Genomic DNA, 15,263 nt, shown 5'->3' with positions numbered 1-15,263 from the left:
TGCCCTTATGGGTAGTGAGTGCATCTAGTGTAAATGAATTTAAGGGTATGATAGTTGGGTTGGGTAATTTACAGCCTCCATTGATGAGTCCTTGACTCCCTGGAGGTCTCAGATAATAATAAAAAAATAAAATATGGACTATGTATTGCTGGACATAATATCCCATTTACAGCAAATAACTGTAGCATTCTGAAAATGTTTTTCTCTTGGCATCTTGTCATATGCTTTTTCCAGATCTACAAAAGTTAAATATAGATCCTTGTTATATTTCTGAATTTCTCATCAATTTGTCTTAAAATGAAAACTGAAGTCATACCTCTACTAGATCTGAACTCAATTTGTTTACAACTTTCATTTCCACAATTTTTCTTAGCATTATCTCAAGTATGCTTCCATAAATCTTACCTGACACACAGGGATATTGTTAGGGATATTATTATGTAATTCTCAAATTTAGTTTTATTTCCCTTTTTATAGATGGGTACTATGAGAGCTCTACCTCAATCGTCCGGAATTCAATCCAGATGATTGGGGTAGATCTGAATTTCTACTTCAGGTATTCATATGTATTCCTGTTGACTGTTTTGTACAGCCATGCTGTCACTGCTTGATTCATTTAGTAACCTTTTAAAGTAATTACTCCAGATATCTAGAATATCTATCTTCAGTTTCTGTGTCACCATTATCATCTCTAATTCCTTTTACAAGACTCTTTCCTCCATTCTGAGCTTTTTCAATACACCCCGAAATATATTGCCACTCTCCTGATATTCATTTTCTACATCCTTATCAAAGACTTCTCATGAGTTTTGTTTAGCTAGGTTTACAGAGTGCATTCCTTTCTTACATTTTTCTGAGTACAAGCTGACTTACTTGCCATCAAATATTTCTGGCAAGTAAGTCAGCTTGTACTTTTGATATGGTTCTTTTCCCTTCATCATCATCAAATTCCTGCCATGTACCCTCAAGGGGTGTACAGGATATGATAGTACTACATGAAAAAAATTACATCATTACTAACTTCCTATCTACAATTTTCCTCCAAATCAGTCTGTTACTTGTCAAGACTCTAACATTACCAGATCTTATATTTCTATCGTCTAAGGCACTTTGTACCGTATCAATCCACCTATATCTTGGTCTTCCTCTGGGTCATTTTCCAGCCAACCTGGCAGAGAACACTTGTTTTGCTAATCTTTCCTTGCCCATTCTGTTTAAGTGACCATACCACCTGAGATTAGCTCTGCTAACACATTCCTGGATGCTGACTATGTCAAGTTCTTTCCTAATATCCTCGTTTTTAATATGATATTGCCATTGATGCCATCTGTTCACGCCTCTAATCTTTCTCAGGACTCTCATATCTGCGGTCTCTAGTCTTTGGTCAAGTGTTTTACTTCTGACCCAGCTCTCGGATCCATAAGTTAAAACTGGTTTGAACACTGTCTTGTATACAGCTAATTTAGCGTTCCGACTAATTTCTCTCTAATTCCATATGAATTTATTCAATTGACTTCCCACCATACCAGCTTTGCTGATTCTGTTGCCTATTTCCATATTTAATTTACCATCTTCACTAAAAATCGGGACTAAGTAGCTGAAATGTTTTACTTGTTCCACAGGTTCTCCATTCATAACACAGTTGACATTTTCAATGATTCCGCCTATTTTCATTGTCTTTGTCTTTTTATTACTGACCTTCATACCATATCTATTACAACAGCTATTCAATTTAGTCAGAGAATCTTGCAGACTTGTAGTGGATTAATTTAGAAGTATAACATCGTCTGCATAAAGCAAAGAGCTGACATTAACATCTCCAATTTCGATATCATGTTTAATACCACTTTCCTTCATAAAGTGATCCACATAGATAATGAATAACAGAGGGGATAATGTACATCCATGTCTCACACCAGATTTAACATTAAACCATCATCCTGTACTTCCTTCAATTCTAACTGCTGACGTACAACTCAAATAAAGACTAAGTACTGCTTGATATAATGCCCCATTGACACCATACAACTGTAGCGTATTGAAAAGCTTCTCTCTTGACACCTTGTCATATGCCTTTTCCAAATCGACAAAACTTAAATACAGATCTCTGTTATATTCCCATGCTTTCTCGACTATTTGTCGTAAAGATCCTGACAGCCTCTATTTGGCCTGAATCCAGCTTGTTCTTCACCAAGCTTTTCTTCCACAATTCTTCTCAACCGTTTCTCAAGTATACTTGCACAGATCTTGCCAGAAACACTCAGTAGGGAAATACCTCTGTAATTCTCACATTCAGTTTTATTTCCCTTTTTATATATGGGTACTATGAGAGCTCTACTCCAATCATCGGGAATTCGTCCCTCTGTCCAGGTTTTCTGAACTATGCAGTACAGCCACTGTAAGACTTTTATACCACAATATTTCAGCACCTCTGGTTGAATATCATCTACTTCTGCACCTTTCCACATTTCAAGCCTTTGATGGCTTTTTCTACTTCAAGTATGGATATGTATTCCTGACTGCATGCCTGGTCAGTGTTTTTTTACCACTGTGCTGTCATCACTGCTTGTTTCATTTAGCAGTTTTTCAAAGTAATTACTGCATACTTCAAGGATATCTTTTTCTCCCGTTTTCATGCCACCTTTATCATCTCTAATTAATTTTACAGCACTCTTTCCTCCATTCCTAAACTTCTTCAAAAACTTCCAGAATATTTTGCCACCTTCTTGATATTTATTTTCTATGTTGTTGCCAAAATCCTCCCATGACTTTTGTTTAGCTAGTTTTACACAGTGTTTAGCATTCTTGTATTTGTCTGTATTCTCTAAGAGCACCAGCTGACTTATTTGACAGGAACTTTTGATATGCTTTCTTCTTTTTCTTCACTGCCTCTTTAACTTCCTGTGTCCACCAGGGAGTTCTGATTTTTTTATCCTTGCAGACAACCTCACCACATGCCTCTCTGGCAGAATCGATCAATGTTTTCTTCAGAGTTTGCCACTGAATCTCCAAGGTTTGATTCCTGTTCTCAAACTCTTTAATTTTTTCTTCAATTATCTTTGTGTATTTTAGTCTGCAGTTCACATCTGAGATCTGCTCAACTTTTATTCGCTTTAAAACTTTCTTACATGTTATTCTTTTCAATATGAAATTCAATTTTATCCTGAAGAAGAGTAAATAGTGATCACTTCCAATTTGAAATCCTCTGTACACTCTGGTGTCCAGCAACAGGGAGAAAACATCACTATCAACAATAACAGTCAATGAGACTTTCTTATTCCTAGCCTCTTCTCTCCATGTGAATTTGTGCACATTTTTATGTTTGAACATGGTGTTAGTAATAACCAGTCCATGTCCTGAGTAGAAATCCAACAGATATTTGCCATTATTATTAGGTTTGCTCTTTTCTCCAAATTTTCCCAAAATATTTTTTGTATGTCTCACAATCATTTCCTACTCTGCTATTTAGATCCCCAACAAGGACCAACTTTTCCTTTTTCATTGTGTCAGTTGCTTTTTCTAAAGCCTCAAAAAAATCCTCCAGTTCTACCTTAGTAGAACCTTCTGTGGGACCATAGGCACAAATAAGTCTCATTATCCAGTTCCCTATTCTGATATTTGCCCACATCACTCTACTTGAGACTGACTGCCATTCAAGAAGATTAGCCTCGTATTTTGTGTTGAATACTATGGCTACTCCTTCTTTTCCTTGATTGTCATTGCCTGAATATAACATTTTGTATATATTGCTCAGAAAGATATCACCAGTTTTTGTCTTTTTTGTTTCAGTCACCCCTATTATGTCGATCTAGTACTTATCTAATTCCTCAGCTAGCTCCATTTCTTTGCCATTCAGGCTTCTTATGTTGATAGTACCAATCTTTAACTCTGGTGATGTTGAGTTGGGGTTTGTTTTCAGATTTGTTCCAGTAGCTGACTTTTCGCTGTTCGCCCTGGTTCCCTGGCGAAAACAATGGGGGCCTTGTTTAACCCAGCGACGCCACAGCCGGCATGAAATTTTGTCATGTCGTACCATCATTTTTTTATTTTGGTTGTTTAACCAATAAGAATACAATTTGGTCGGCTAAATTCCAAATTGCCAGCCCATCCTCGTTCGTTCAGTATCCAAATAGATACCCAACAGAGTGTACCACAAGAAGGTAAGGATTGGACATTAGGTCAGAAGCCCTGATCGGTTCTCCGCATTCCTTTAAAGGCTATGTGGAGGTCTCAGTTATACAGCTTTGGTCCTTAAGCATCCCTTTTCGCTTCATTGCCTCTTTAAATTCCTGAGTCCATCATGGATTTCTGATTTTTCTATCCTTGCAGATAATCTTGCCATTACCTCTCTGGCCAAATCAATCAATATTTTCTATAGGGTTTGCAAATGAATCTCCAATATTTGGATCTTGTTTTGAAACTCATTTTTTCTAGAATAATGTTTGAGTATTTGAGTTTACAGTTCACCTCTTGAAAGCTGCTCAATTTTGATTTGGTTTAAAACTTTTCTGGATGTTCTTCATATACAAACACCTGGCAGCACCTTGTACTATCAGTATACAGTAAGCCTACCTTAACAAACATCTAAAGGAGAATTCAGAACATCACTCTTCACAGAAATATGGTGACATAAGAACATTACCAACACTGTCCATACCTTTCTTCTACAAACTCAACTTTATGAATAAGCAAGAACTCAATGCTATCAAATCTTTGATGCTGCTAAATATTATCAACAAAATCATGATAGCTTAACACTATCTCTGCATACGCTCATGAACTGAATAGTTTCATTTCCACAGATAGCAGATATTTAAGAAAAAATTTCAAGGATACTGAGAATGTTCCATTTCCCCATCATCTTCAAACTTTGCAACATACTATCCAGTTTTTTTTTTTTTTGTTGTTGTTGTTGGTTTTTTTGCTATCCACCAGAGACAAATGAGCTAATCATTTGTCCTTGAAAACCATTTTAACTTAATGTCACAGCAAATATGAATTATAACATTAACTGCCTATCGTGATTAATCTCCTGGGGATTAATATAACCTAACTTTTAAATTTTCATTTTTTCAAGTATTTTTGATAGTTAAGCAAAAGGAATATAAACAAGAAACAAACTCTTCATTTCTGTTCCATTTTTTTTTAAGTTCAATCTACCTGGTAAACTTTATGAAGGTAAATAATAATTTACCATAGTAAATTTTATAACAGACATGATGAAAATTAAATTTTATTATTATTATTTATTTATTTACATCATTTTACAATAAATTAATAGCACTAAGTAAAATTTATTAGCAGTCACAAAGCATTTTTTTTTCAAATTTTTAAAATCACGTTTCACAATTTTATTACATCATCGTCGTCTTCCTTTCACAGTAATAGGCCTTGCATCTTGTTCTAGTCTTATGCCATCTCTTTAAGGATTTTCCTCTATTTCTTCTTGCTTTTGGTTTAATTATTTTCAATTATTTAATTTATCATTATTATGTTTTTTTGTCTAAGTAGTCTACTGTGTGACATTCTGTCCATGTTGAATCCATTTATTCTAAGAATTACCTGCTTACTTTTATGAAATAACTGCTAATTAAATTATCCAAAACCAAAAGGTAAATGCAACTTTGAAACTATATTAATGATTAGGATTGCCAGATTTTGGAAAACCAAATACAGGACAATTCCAGGCCACCTACAACCACCCCTCTAAGGGTGGTTGTAGGTGGCCTGGAATGTAAGGTGGGACCTTTGGTGATGAGTGTTTCCCAAATCTTCGGAAGCTTAATGCAACCGTATTTATTAAGATTTGGTTGATTTTTGAGAGCTGCTGCTGCTGCTTCTAAGAATAGTCTCTCTTTCTTGAATTTGCTGTGGTGGAGCTTGGTGGTTTTCTTCCAAGAGACCCTGTGGGTGGTGTCCAAGACATGGTCAGCCAAGCCTGACTGAAAATAGTTGTGTTTAAAGATGTAAGACTTGTGTCCCTCCAGGCAGATGGATGCTGATCTGCCTGTCTGTCCAAAGTACGCCAGCTTACAGGAACAGGGTACTTTGTAAACTCCAGGCAGAGAGAAAGAGAGAGAGAGAGGAGGGAGCTGATCTTTAGTAGAACGGATAAGGGTAGCAAGTTTGCAGTGGGGTTTATATGCTGTGTGTAAGTTGTACTTTTTTAGAATTTTGGCTATTTTTTTGGATGTGCCACAGATGTAGGGTATGGTGATGGCATTTTTAAACTCTTGTTGACAAGAAGGACGAGGAATGGGGGAGGAACTGTTTTTTTTTTTTTTTTTTTGATACTGGAGGAACTAATCAGTTCCTCCACCATTCCCCATCCTTCTCATCAACAAGAGTTTAAAAATGCCATCATCATACCCTACATCTGTGGCACATCCGAAAAAATAGCCAAGATTCTAAAAAAGTACAACTTACACACAGCATATAAGCCCCACTGCAAACTTGCTACCCTTATCCGTTCTACTAAAGATGAGCTCCCTCCTCTCTCTCTCTCTCTGCCTGGAGTTTACAAAGTACCCTGTTCCTGTAAGGTGGCGTACTTTGGACAGACAGGCAGATCAGCATCCATCCGCCTGGAGGAACACAAGTCTTACATCTGTAAACACAACTATGGTCGGTCAGGCTTGGCTGACCATGTCTTGGACACCACCCACAGTGTCTCTTGGAAGAAAACCATCATGCTCCAGCACAGCAAATTCAAGAAAGAGAGACTATTCTTAGAAGCAGCAGCAGCTCTCAAAAATCAACCAAAATCTTAATAAATATGGTTGCATTAAGCTTCCGAAGATTTGGGAAACGCTCATCACCAGAGATCCCACCTTACATTCCAGGTCACCTACAACCGCCCTTAGAGGGCGCTCCACCTAGATAGGACTTTAGTGTCACCCACGTGGTTGGGCTTAGTATTGTATGTTATTTGTGTTCATGTTACATTAGTTGTTTTTGTAATCCCCGAAGATGTCCTAGTGACTAGGACGAAATATATGAAGTATTAAACCTATGTTGATCCTTTCTGAGTGCTGTATACATTCCATTAAGCCTCCAACATGATAAGCCTAAGTTAGTTGGTCTTAAATGACAAGGTCAGTTTTTTTAATCCCTCCTCCTTGAAAAATTGGGGATGTTTGTGCTTACCAAAAGGCCCATGAATATATGCAACTATGATATAAGCAATCTATAAAGACAGAATTGAAAGAACTGCCCCATTCTATCAAAAATTCAGTTCACACAAAAACTACTTACAGACCTGTACTAATACTACACAAAGACACACGCAACATACTTACTATTTCTCAACCCATGGTATAGGCGTTTGCCGCTTGCTAGATGTCTGGCGAGCTCCTTCCTTTGTGAGATCTTTGTTTACTAATTTGGGAGAAGATGTACTAGATTTAACTCCTTTTAAGAATGCCTCCATCTGCACAAAAAAGGTAATTTTCATTAATTATTTACAAACTAAAAATTCTCATTCTGGTTTATAATGGCAATTATACATAATTCAAAATTTTTTTATTTTCACTTTTTTTAAAAGATAAAAATTCTGTTAAAATAGAGAATTCTATGGTACAGTATTAAAAGAAAGTTAACTATGAATACACTTTCTGCATAGAGGCCTATAAAAATGACAGCCAATTTGTTCTTATTTGTATACTCAAGCACATTCTAACATTAATATGACTTTTTTGTCCAAAAGTATAATTGTGTGTGTGTGGGGAGGGAGAGTCTAGAAGTAAAATTCCGCATCAATTTTGAATTTCTAATTTTAAAGTGATGGTTTTGTTTTAATGATATAACACATAACTGGACCTAATACTATGCAAACAGGAGACACACAGACATAGACCCCATATTTCTCAATACATGGTATAGGTATGAGATTTGCTATATGCTTGACAAGCTCCTTGCTTTTTGAGGTCTTTGTTTATTATCTGTAGATATTCTGATAAGATATGCTGCCAAGATAAAGTGCTAAGAAAGTTGTGAAAGTAATATTAAGCTTATTTTTCAGCAATGCACATAACCATGTAAATTTTGGGAGAGTCACTTGAGAAATGGATTAGTTGATGACAAACTATGTAACCATGAAATTGTTTAGAGAATTACTTGGCAATTGAGGACACAGTTGTTATCTAATAAACTGATATCAGAAAACAATTTGGTAAAGGATAAGTAACAAATAAGAGGTATATACACCCTCTGTCCAAAAAGAAACCAAACTTTTGATAGAAAATAATACACAGGAATATATTTGAATAATTATAATTATTCAAATCATTTATTTCAATCAATATACTTTCCCTCAGCTTCGATACAGCTTTTGGCACTGTCAATTAATTCGTTGAATGAGTTTTTTTATATCGGTTTTTGGGATACTGTTGAGGGGTCGTGGTTACTGTCACTTGAACGTTTTCAATGGTGTCATATTGCTTTCCTTTCATCGGCAAATGAAGTCGGGGGAAGAGAAAGAAGTCATAGGGTGCTAAATCAGGTGAATACCTGATTTAGCACCCTGTGAATCAGTGATCCAACACACAAACTTGGTTTTTGCTCAAAAACAGTCTCACAATGTTCAAACGATGAGATGGTGCATTATCGTGCAAAAGTGACCAGCTGCCTGCATCACGAAATTCATGCCATAAGCGATGAAATCTTGCTATCAATCGCTTCAAAACTTTGAGATAAAACTCACCATTGACCGTTTGGCCAGGCGGAACAAATTCTTTGTGGATACACCCTTCAAATCGCATTGTCTTTACTTTTGACTTCTCCAAGCGACTTTGTTTTGGATGCCCCTCTTCTGGAGGACTCTGCTCAACACTCTGGCAATTTGTTTCAGGCTCATACTCAAAACATGAGCAGTTTTAATGAGGTCCTTGCAGTGTTCAATTCGATACATTTTTTGGTTGTTGGTCAACTTGTGGGGAACAAATCTCAATTTATGAAGGCCCAAACTCTTGGTGAAAATGTTGTGCACAGTTGATTTTGGAATCGGCAATTCATCTTCAATCAATCTCATGGACGATTTTGGGTTTTCTTTGATGAAATCACGCACTTTTTGAATGTTAACTTCGCTCAGTCCAGTTTTTGGACGACTCAGCTTTTCGTCATCCTCAAGCATCTCACAACCACTCATAAACTTGAGTATGGGATAAGCATTCATCACCGTATGCTTTTTGAAGCATGTTTCGGTAAAACTTTTACCAAGTTTAACACAAAAGTCAATCGCAGCTCTCTGTTTGAAACTCATTTTCTGACCGTTCGTCAAAACACAGTCGCTCTTGGCACTATAACTCGGCTTCTAATGAAACAAATGCCATAAACAGTTGACATAACTTATTCCTACATGTTAATGCACTTTTTATCATAGTAGTGATAAATGTGCAGTCTTTGTAATACTTGCGAAGTGCCCTAGGAACTTCAATCCATTGTCTACCATCACTACTAGATCCCAAATCTCATCCACTTCCTGAAGTAAAACACTACTCCTGATAACTCTACCTAACTTTGCATCATTAGTAAACATTTGAAGATCTCCAGTCAATCCACATGAAATATCATTAATAAATAAGTTAAATAGTAAGGCCCAAGAATACAACCCTGAGCAAGCAACCGGTCAACTTCCTCTTCTGAGACACTGCTCCAACATATACAACTTGCTGGTTTCGTTCAGAGAGCCAATCTCCAATCCATCTAACCAATATACTACCTATTCCTATCCTCTTCAGCTTGTGCACCAACTTATGTGATAATTTATCAAGCACTCCTGCAAAGTCCAAGAATATTACTGTATACGATTCTCCCTTATCTAAAACACTCATTACTCCATCATAAAATACAAGTAAATTGCTAAAACGATACAAATTCATGCTGACCATCAAAGAATGCTATATCCATCAACCCAATCCTGTATCCTATTTCTAACCAATTTTTCCAATACTTTGATCACAACTGCAGATTCTATTACAGACTGGTCTGTAACTGGAAACTTCTGCTCTCAAACCATGCTTGTGGAGAGGCATTATTTTGCCTTCTTTCCATGCCTTAGGAACCTTCCCCACTGCAAGACTTTCATTAAATAACCAGTTCAAGGGCATGACTAACTCTTTTGCACATTCTTTAAAAATACATGGTGATATGTCATTCATTCCCAAGCAACACTTGATACATCTCTGATTGTTTAACTTTTAATTCTCCTAATCTTTGCCATCTTTCTACATGTTGCACAGCATCATTCACACAACTATGATATACACTGATGAAGTGTTTGTTAAATAATTTCACTATATCATTTCCTATGATTACTCTGCTACCATAACTATCTACCAGTGTCAATCTGCCATAATTATTTTTCCTTTTGCTTGCCACATAGCAGAAAAATTCTCTTGGATTAATTTTCACCTGACTGGCCAATCTCCTCTCATATTCTACTTTTTCTTTTTAAACCATGTTTGTCACTTTTCTGGCCTGCAGTTTATATTCTTCATGCATCTGTTCACTGCAAATTGTGTTGTACTGCTTGTGTTAGATACTGCCTTATCATTTTCCATGCACTGTCAACATCTTTTCTACACAATTCATCACCCCAATGGATGTATTAATGTATATTCAATGTATTGATACTAGTTGAGTACAGAACTTCTCACAATTACCCACCTTATAGTTCCATATATAGACCTTAATAACAACTCTTTCCTGTTTGACTATATTCCAAACCAATACTTCATGATCACTTTCACCAACAGGTAACAACACTGATACCTCATTCACAACTACATCCTGTGAGGATATCACTGAATCTAACGCTGATGAACCGTGTGTTGCTTCCACTCACTCTCCTTGTTACTATATACTATCTCTTTTTTCCAATCCATATTCTTTTAATTTATAATTAAAAGGAAGATGATCCCATTAGGATCATCTTCCTTTTACTTGCCCAACTAATTTATCTAAACATTTCACAATCAGTACTCTCCACATTCCCTGGCCTATAATAGCATCCTATTAGATATACTATTCTATTGATCTCAACTTCACATCAAACAGCTTCAAAATCTTCACATGTGCTACTATTTTCCACTTCCACTCTTGAAGGACATAATTCCTCTGCTGCCGTTAACAATAGTCTCCCACACTCCTCTCTTCTTCTTCCCATCCTTTCAGATAGGAATTCTATATTCTACCATTTCAAGTCCTGACAGTATATCATCCTCAGTCAACCAAGTTTCACTTATGCCAATTATCTTTGGCTGTACTAATTCGATCAATGCTACAAAATTCAGGCCCTTTACAAACCATCACTCTTTACTCTCTCTGCTATAGTGCACTTCTCTTTGTTCTGACCATTTCCATTTCCCTGATCTTTATTCATATTCTTATCACCCTCACCATTGTGCACTGCATCACTCTACCCTGCTATAATCACTTCTTCACCTTTGTATCCATTCTCTTCCTGTCCTTCCACAACCAGCTTTTCAACCTCTCTCTGACTCTCAGCAGTACTAATTTTGTATGAACCCTGTGTACTCTTAGTAAACACCACCCGCTCTAAATGACCAACACCAAACCCATTCAAATGCATTCTATCAGCTTTGAGCCATTCTGATTTCCCTTCAAATTCATTCCATACATTCACAAATTGAATACTCTCTGCCTGACATAATTCAGCCATCTTGTCATTCAGTATAATTGCTTTCCTTCTCAGTTCACTACTGTCATATCTAGGAAACAAACTAACCAGTGAGACTATTATCCTTCACTTCCTGCAACAACTTCTTCAAATCCCATTCCACATCCTTTGTCTCACTATCCAAGTCATTTTTGCCTATCATTACCACTAATTCTGATGCCGGTTCTTTCTGTGCAAAGCATCTGATATTCATTTTATTGTACCACCTGTAAAACATGTCTTATACACCTTATTTTTTTACAATTTAATGATTGCGTCACCACATAAAGCAACCCTATCATCTGAAGATACTTGCTGCTTCTTATTAACCTCCTTCTCATTTATATCAGTTAATCTCTTCTTTAAACATTAAATTTCCTCCTCCATACATTTAACCTAACTCTTCATTTTCATTAATACTTGCCTAAGCTCTTCCGTGTTGCTTCTATTATTACCATCACAGGCTTTCATCCATTCTGGTGCACCATTCTCATTTTTGGAATATCCTGATCTTTCATTGCACTTCTCACATACTATAATAAGTTCCTTTTTATCATTTAATTTAACACTCCACAAATCTTTAATGTTGGATACGTACATAAAACAATTGTCGCATCATATCCACTGTGAAAAGTCCAGGGAAAAACTCAATCTCTGAATTGAGACCTTCGCTGCCATACATTTCTTTACTGCCAATGACACTATTTTTGTAATGTTAACTAGCACTTCCTCGTTAATAATATAACGATTGATGCAAATACTTTTAGAACCACAATACAATGATTACATCCAATCTGACTATCACAAAAAAGCACTATTACACAAATCTACATGGTATAAGAAAAAAAAAAACACTTTTTGTAGCACTGTTCAAATACACTGCTACTTCTCCTTGCAACACTAGCATCACTAACTTGCTAATATTTTGCTGTTTTGGATAGATAACAGGATGATGATTTAGAAAAGGTGAATAGGTGATAGAGATATTGAAACAGGTGGTTTATGGAAAAGAACTCTAGGAAAGATAGAGGAAAACCAGTGGAGGTTTCATGGTTCTGTCTTTGGTCCACCACTTATTATGGATAATATATTATTATGGGTAATATATATTACATTAACATAATAGTATTGATAATACAACAGTATACCCACTTAGAGAGAGAGAAAGAAAATCAAAGAATTATTAATGGGACATTTCAACGTAGGAGATAGTATAGGGAGAATATGAATCAGTTGTAACAACAATAGATAATAAACTTTGCAGGCAATGTAAGTCAATTGACAATCCTTATCACTCCACCAACATTCTTGACCTTTTCTTAACAAACTTTCCCCCCAAATACACTGTGGACTTCTGCTCTCCCCTTGGCAACTCTGACCACAATCTTATTCAAGTCTCCCTTCTCAATAGTTCGTCTTCCTCCCAGCCAATCTCAGAATTTTTACGCTGCTTTTTCACAGTCAGATTATTGCTTTCACTCTCATGATCCAAACACTTATCCTGAAGTTGTAACTGAAATAATCCTCAATGGAATGAGAGCCTTCATTCTGCACTTCACTGCAAACTCCCAACCTATATTCAAGCACTGGTTCTCAAGAAATGTGCCTCTGCCGTCCATTATAAAAATGCAACTCGTGTTCAATGGCTTAAATTAAAAACTCCAGCTTACACAACAGCCAGAACCATGTGTATAAAAGTAATCAATAATTCCAAAGCAAACTTTATAAGAATGAAATACAATGAACTCACCGCCTGCTCAACTGGCAGTCAAGCCTTCTGGTCCTTTGCTAAGGCTGTTGGGCATAACTTCTGCCCTTCCATGTTGCCACCTATCTTGCATCCTGATGCTACTATGGTAATCTCACCCAAGCAAAATGCAGATCGCTTGGCATCAGTTCCCCCCCCCCAACTCCTGCCAGGACAACCAATGCCAATAACCTCCTATACCTGCCACAAACTGCCCACTGCATGTCCTCTCTAAACTTTTGCCAAAAGGACATCAGAAAAATCCTCATTCATCTTGATACTAATAAGGCTCCTTGTCCAGCTGGTATTCCTACAGTTGTGCTCATGACTTGTGTTCCAGAACTGACACCCATCCCGTATCATTTATATGAACTTTCATATTCTAATGGCATCTACCCAACAGCATGGAAGCAAGCCAGTCTGTACCCAAAAAAGGGAAACAAAAGTAGGCCACCTAACTATCGTTCCATTGCTCTCACCTCAGTACTGTCAAAAGTGGAGGTTATCAACAACCAGCTTCATTACTTGGAGACACTCATCAGTTAATGAGAAATCATCAATATGGGTTCTACCATTCTCGTTTTACAGCTGACTTCCTAGCTAATCTCACTTACCTTTGGAATTCAGCCCATGGAAAGTTTTGGAGAAACTCGTGTTAGTGCTCTTGATATTTCTAAGGCATTCGACTGTCTGGACTGAGGCCTCCTGAACAAGCTGCAATTGTATGGCTTCTCTTCTACACTCATGTGATTAGGTTGCCAGCTCCCTTATTGGTCACTCATTGTGTGCCATGTGGATGGCTTCCTCTCATCAGATTTCACCATCGATGGTGGAGTGCCTCAGGATTCTGTGCTCTCATCCACACTCTTCCTCCTTTAGATCAATGACCTCCTTTCTCTGATTTCAAATCCTATTCACAGCTTTGCTGATGACAGTGCTCTTTATTCCTCTTCCTTATTCGATAACCCTGCAGTACCCTAATATAAGATGCTTCAAGATCTTCCATAACCAGTGAATTGAACACTGACCTCTTCATTTCAGGATGTAGACAACTTAGTGAATTTCAGTGCTAAAAAAAAAAAAAAAACAACTCAAGCCTGCCTTCTTACCTGCAAGAAAAATTACCACCTCATCCCCTTTTACTTTTGATAATGTTCCTAATTTCTTTCAAGATCGGCTTTCTCTTCTTGGGTTGACTATCACATCCAGTTTATCCTGGCAAAAACATATTACATATATAGCCTCCTCAGCCTCTAAAAAGCTTGGTGTTCTTTTCCATTCTAAACATTACTTTTCTTCCTCTCCACTCCTAACACTTTAAGTCTCAGATCCAAACAACCTTAGAGTATTGTTCCCACATTTAGGGTGCAGCACCCAAGATTTAAGAATTCTTGATGATATCCAGAAGAGGACAGACCCATCCCTCACAGACTCCTTCAGCCACTTTCTGATAGGCGATATGTTTCAGCACCGTGTTTATAGGTACTTTCATGAGCATTTCTCCTCTGAATTGGCTGCTACTATTCCTCCACTTTCATCTAACCATAGAAGAACTAGAGCAACCACTAGCAAACACCCATACACTGTCCAGCTTCGAACACTCTGAACTAACTTCTTATCAGCTTCCTTTATTCCATCCACCTCTATTCTTTGGAACACTACTATTCATTTTAGAAATTATGGACTTTGCAAACGTGTTATAAATAACTATTTTAATTTCCCAACATTTCGATCTTCATATTAAGGTCATCATTTGGAGTATATACAAATATACAAGGACAAGCTGAGTTACATTTCACACAGTATGCTAAAGAAAGAAACAATGATTTGATCAATGGT

The 15,263-nt window shown here is 36.9% G+C and overlaps 1 protein-coding gene across 1 annotated transcript in view; it reads right to left on the bottom strand.

Moving 5' to 3' along the window:
• LOC150100816 (replication factor C subunit 4) overlaps positions 1–15,263 on the bottom strand; it is a 186,340-nt gene that overhangs the window by 147,546 nt on the left and 23,531 nt on the right. Inside the window, exon 2 of the mRNA XM_090401390.1 lies at positions 7,299–7,429. Coding sequence (XP_090257516.1) covers positions 7,299–7,429 — 131 coding nt within the window. The remainder of the gene's footprint in view (positions 1–7,298; positions 7,430–15,263) is intronic.

Source organism: Typopeltis vanoorti, chromosome 12 (assembly GCF_054136105.1).
Source record: "Typopeltis vanoorti isolate ZY-2024b chromosome 12, IOZ_Tvanoo_1.0, whole genome shotgun sequence".
Lineage (NCBI taxonomy): Eukaryota > Metazoa > Arthropoda > Arachnida > Uropygi > Thelyphonidae > Typopeltis > Typopeltis vanoorti.
Note: the sequence above shows the minus strand (reverse complement) of the source record. Positions and strands in the feature narration are given on the sequence as shown.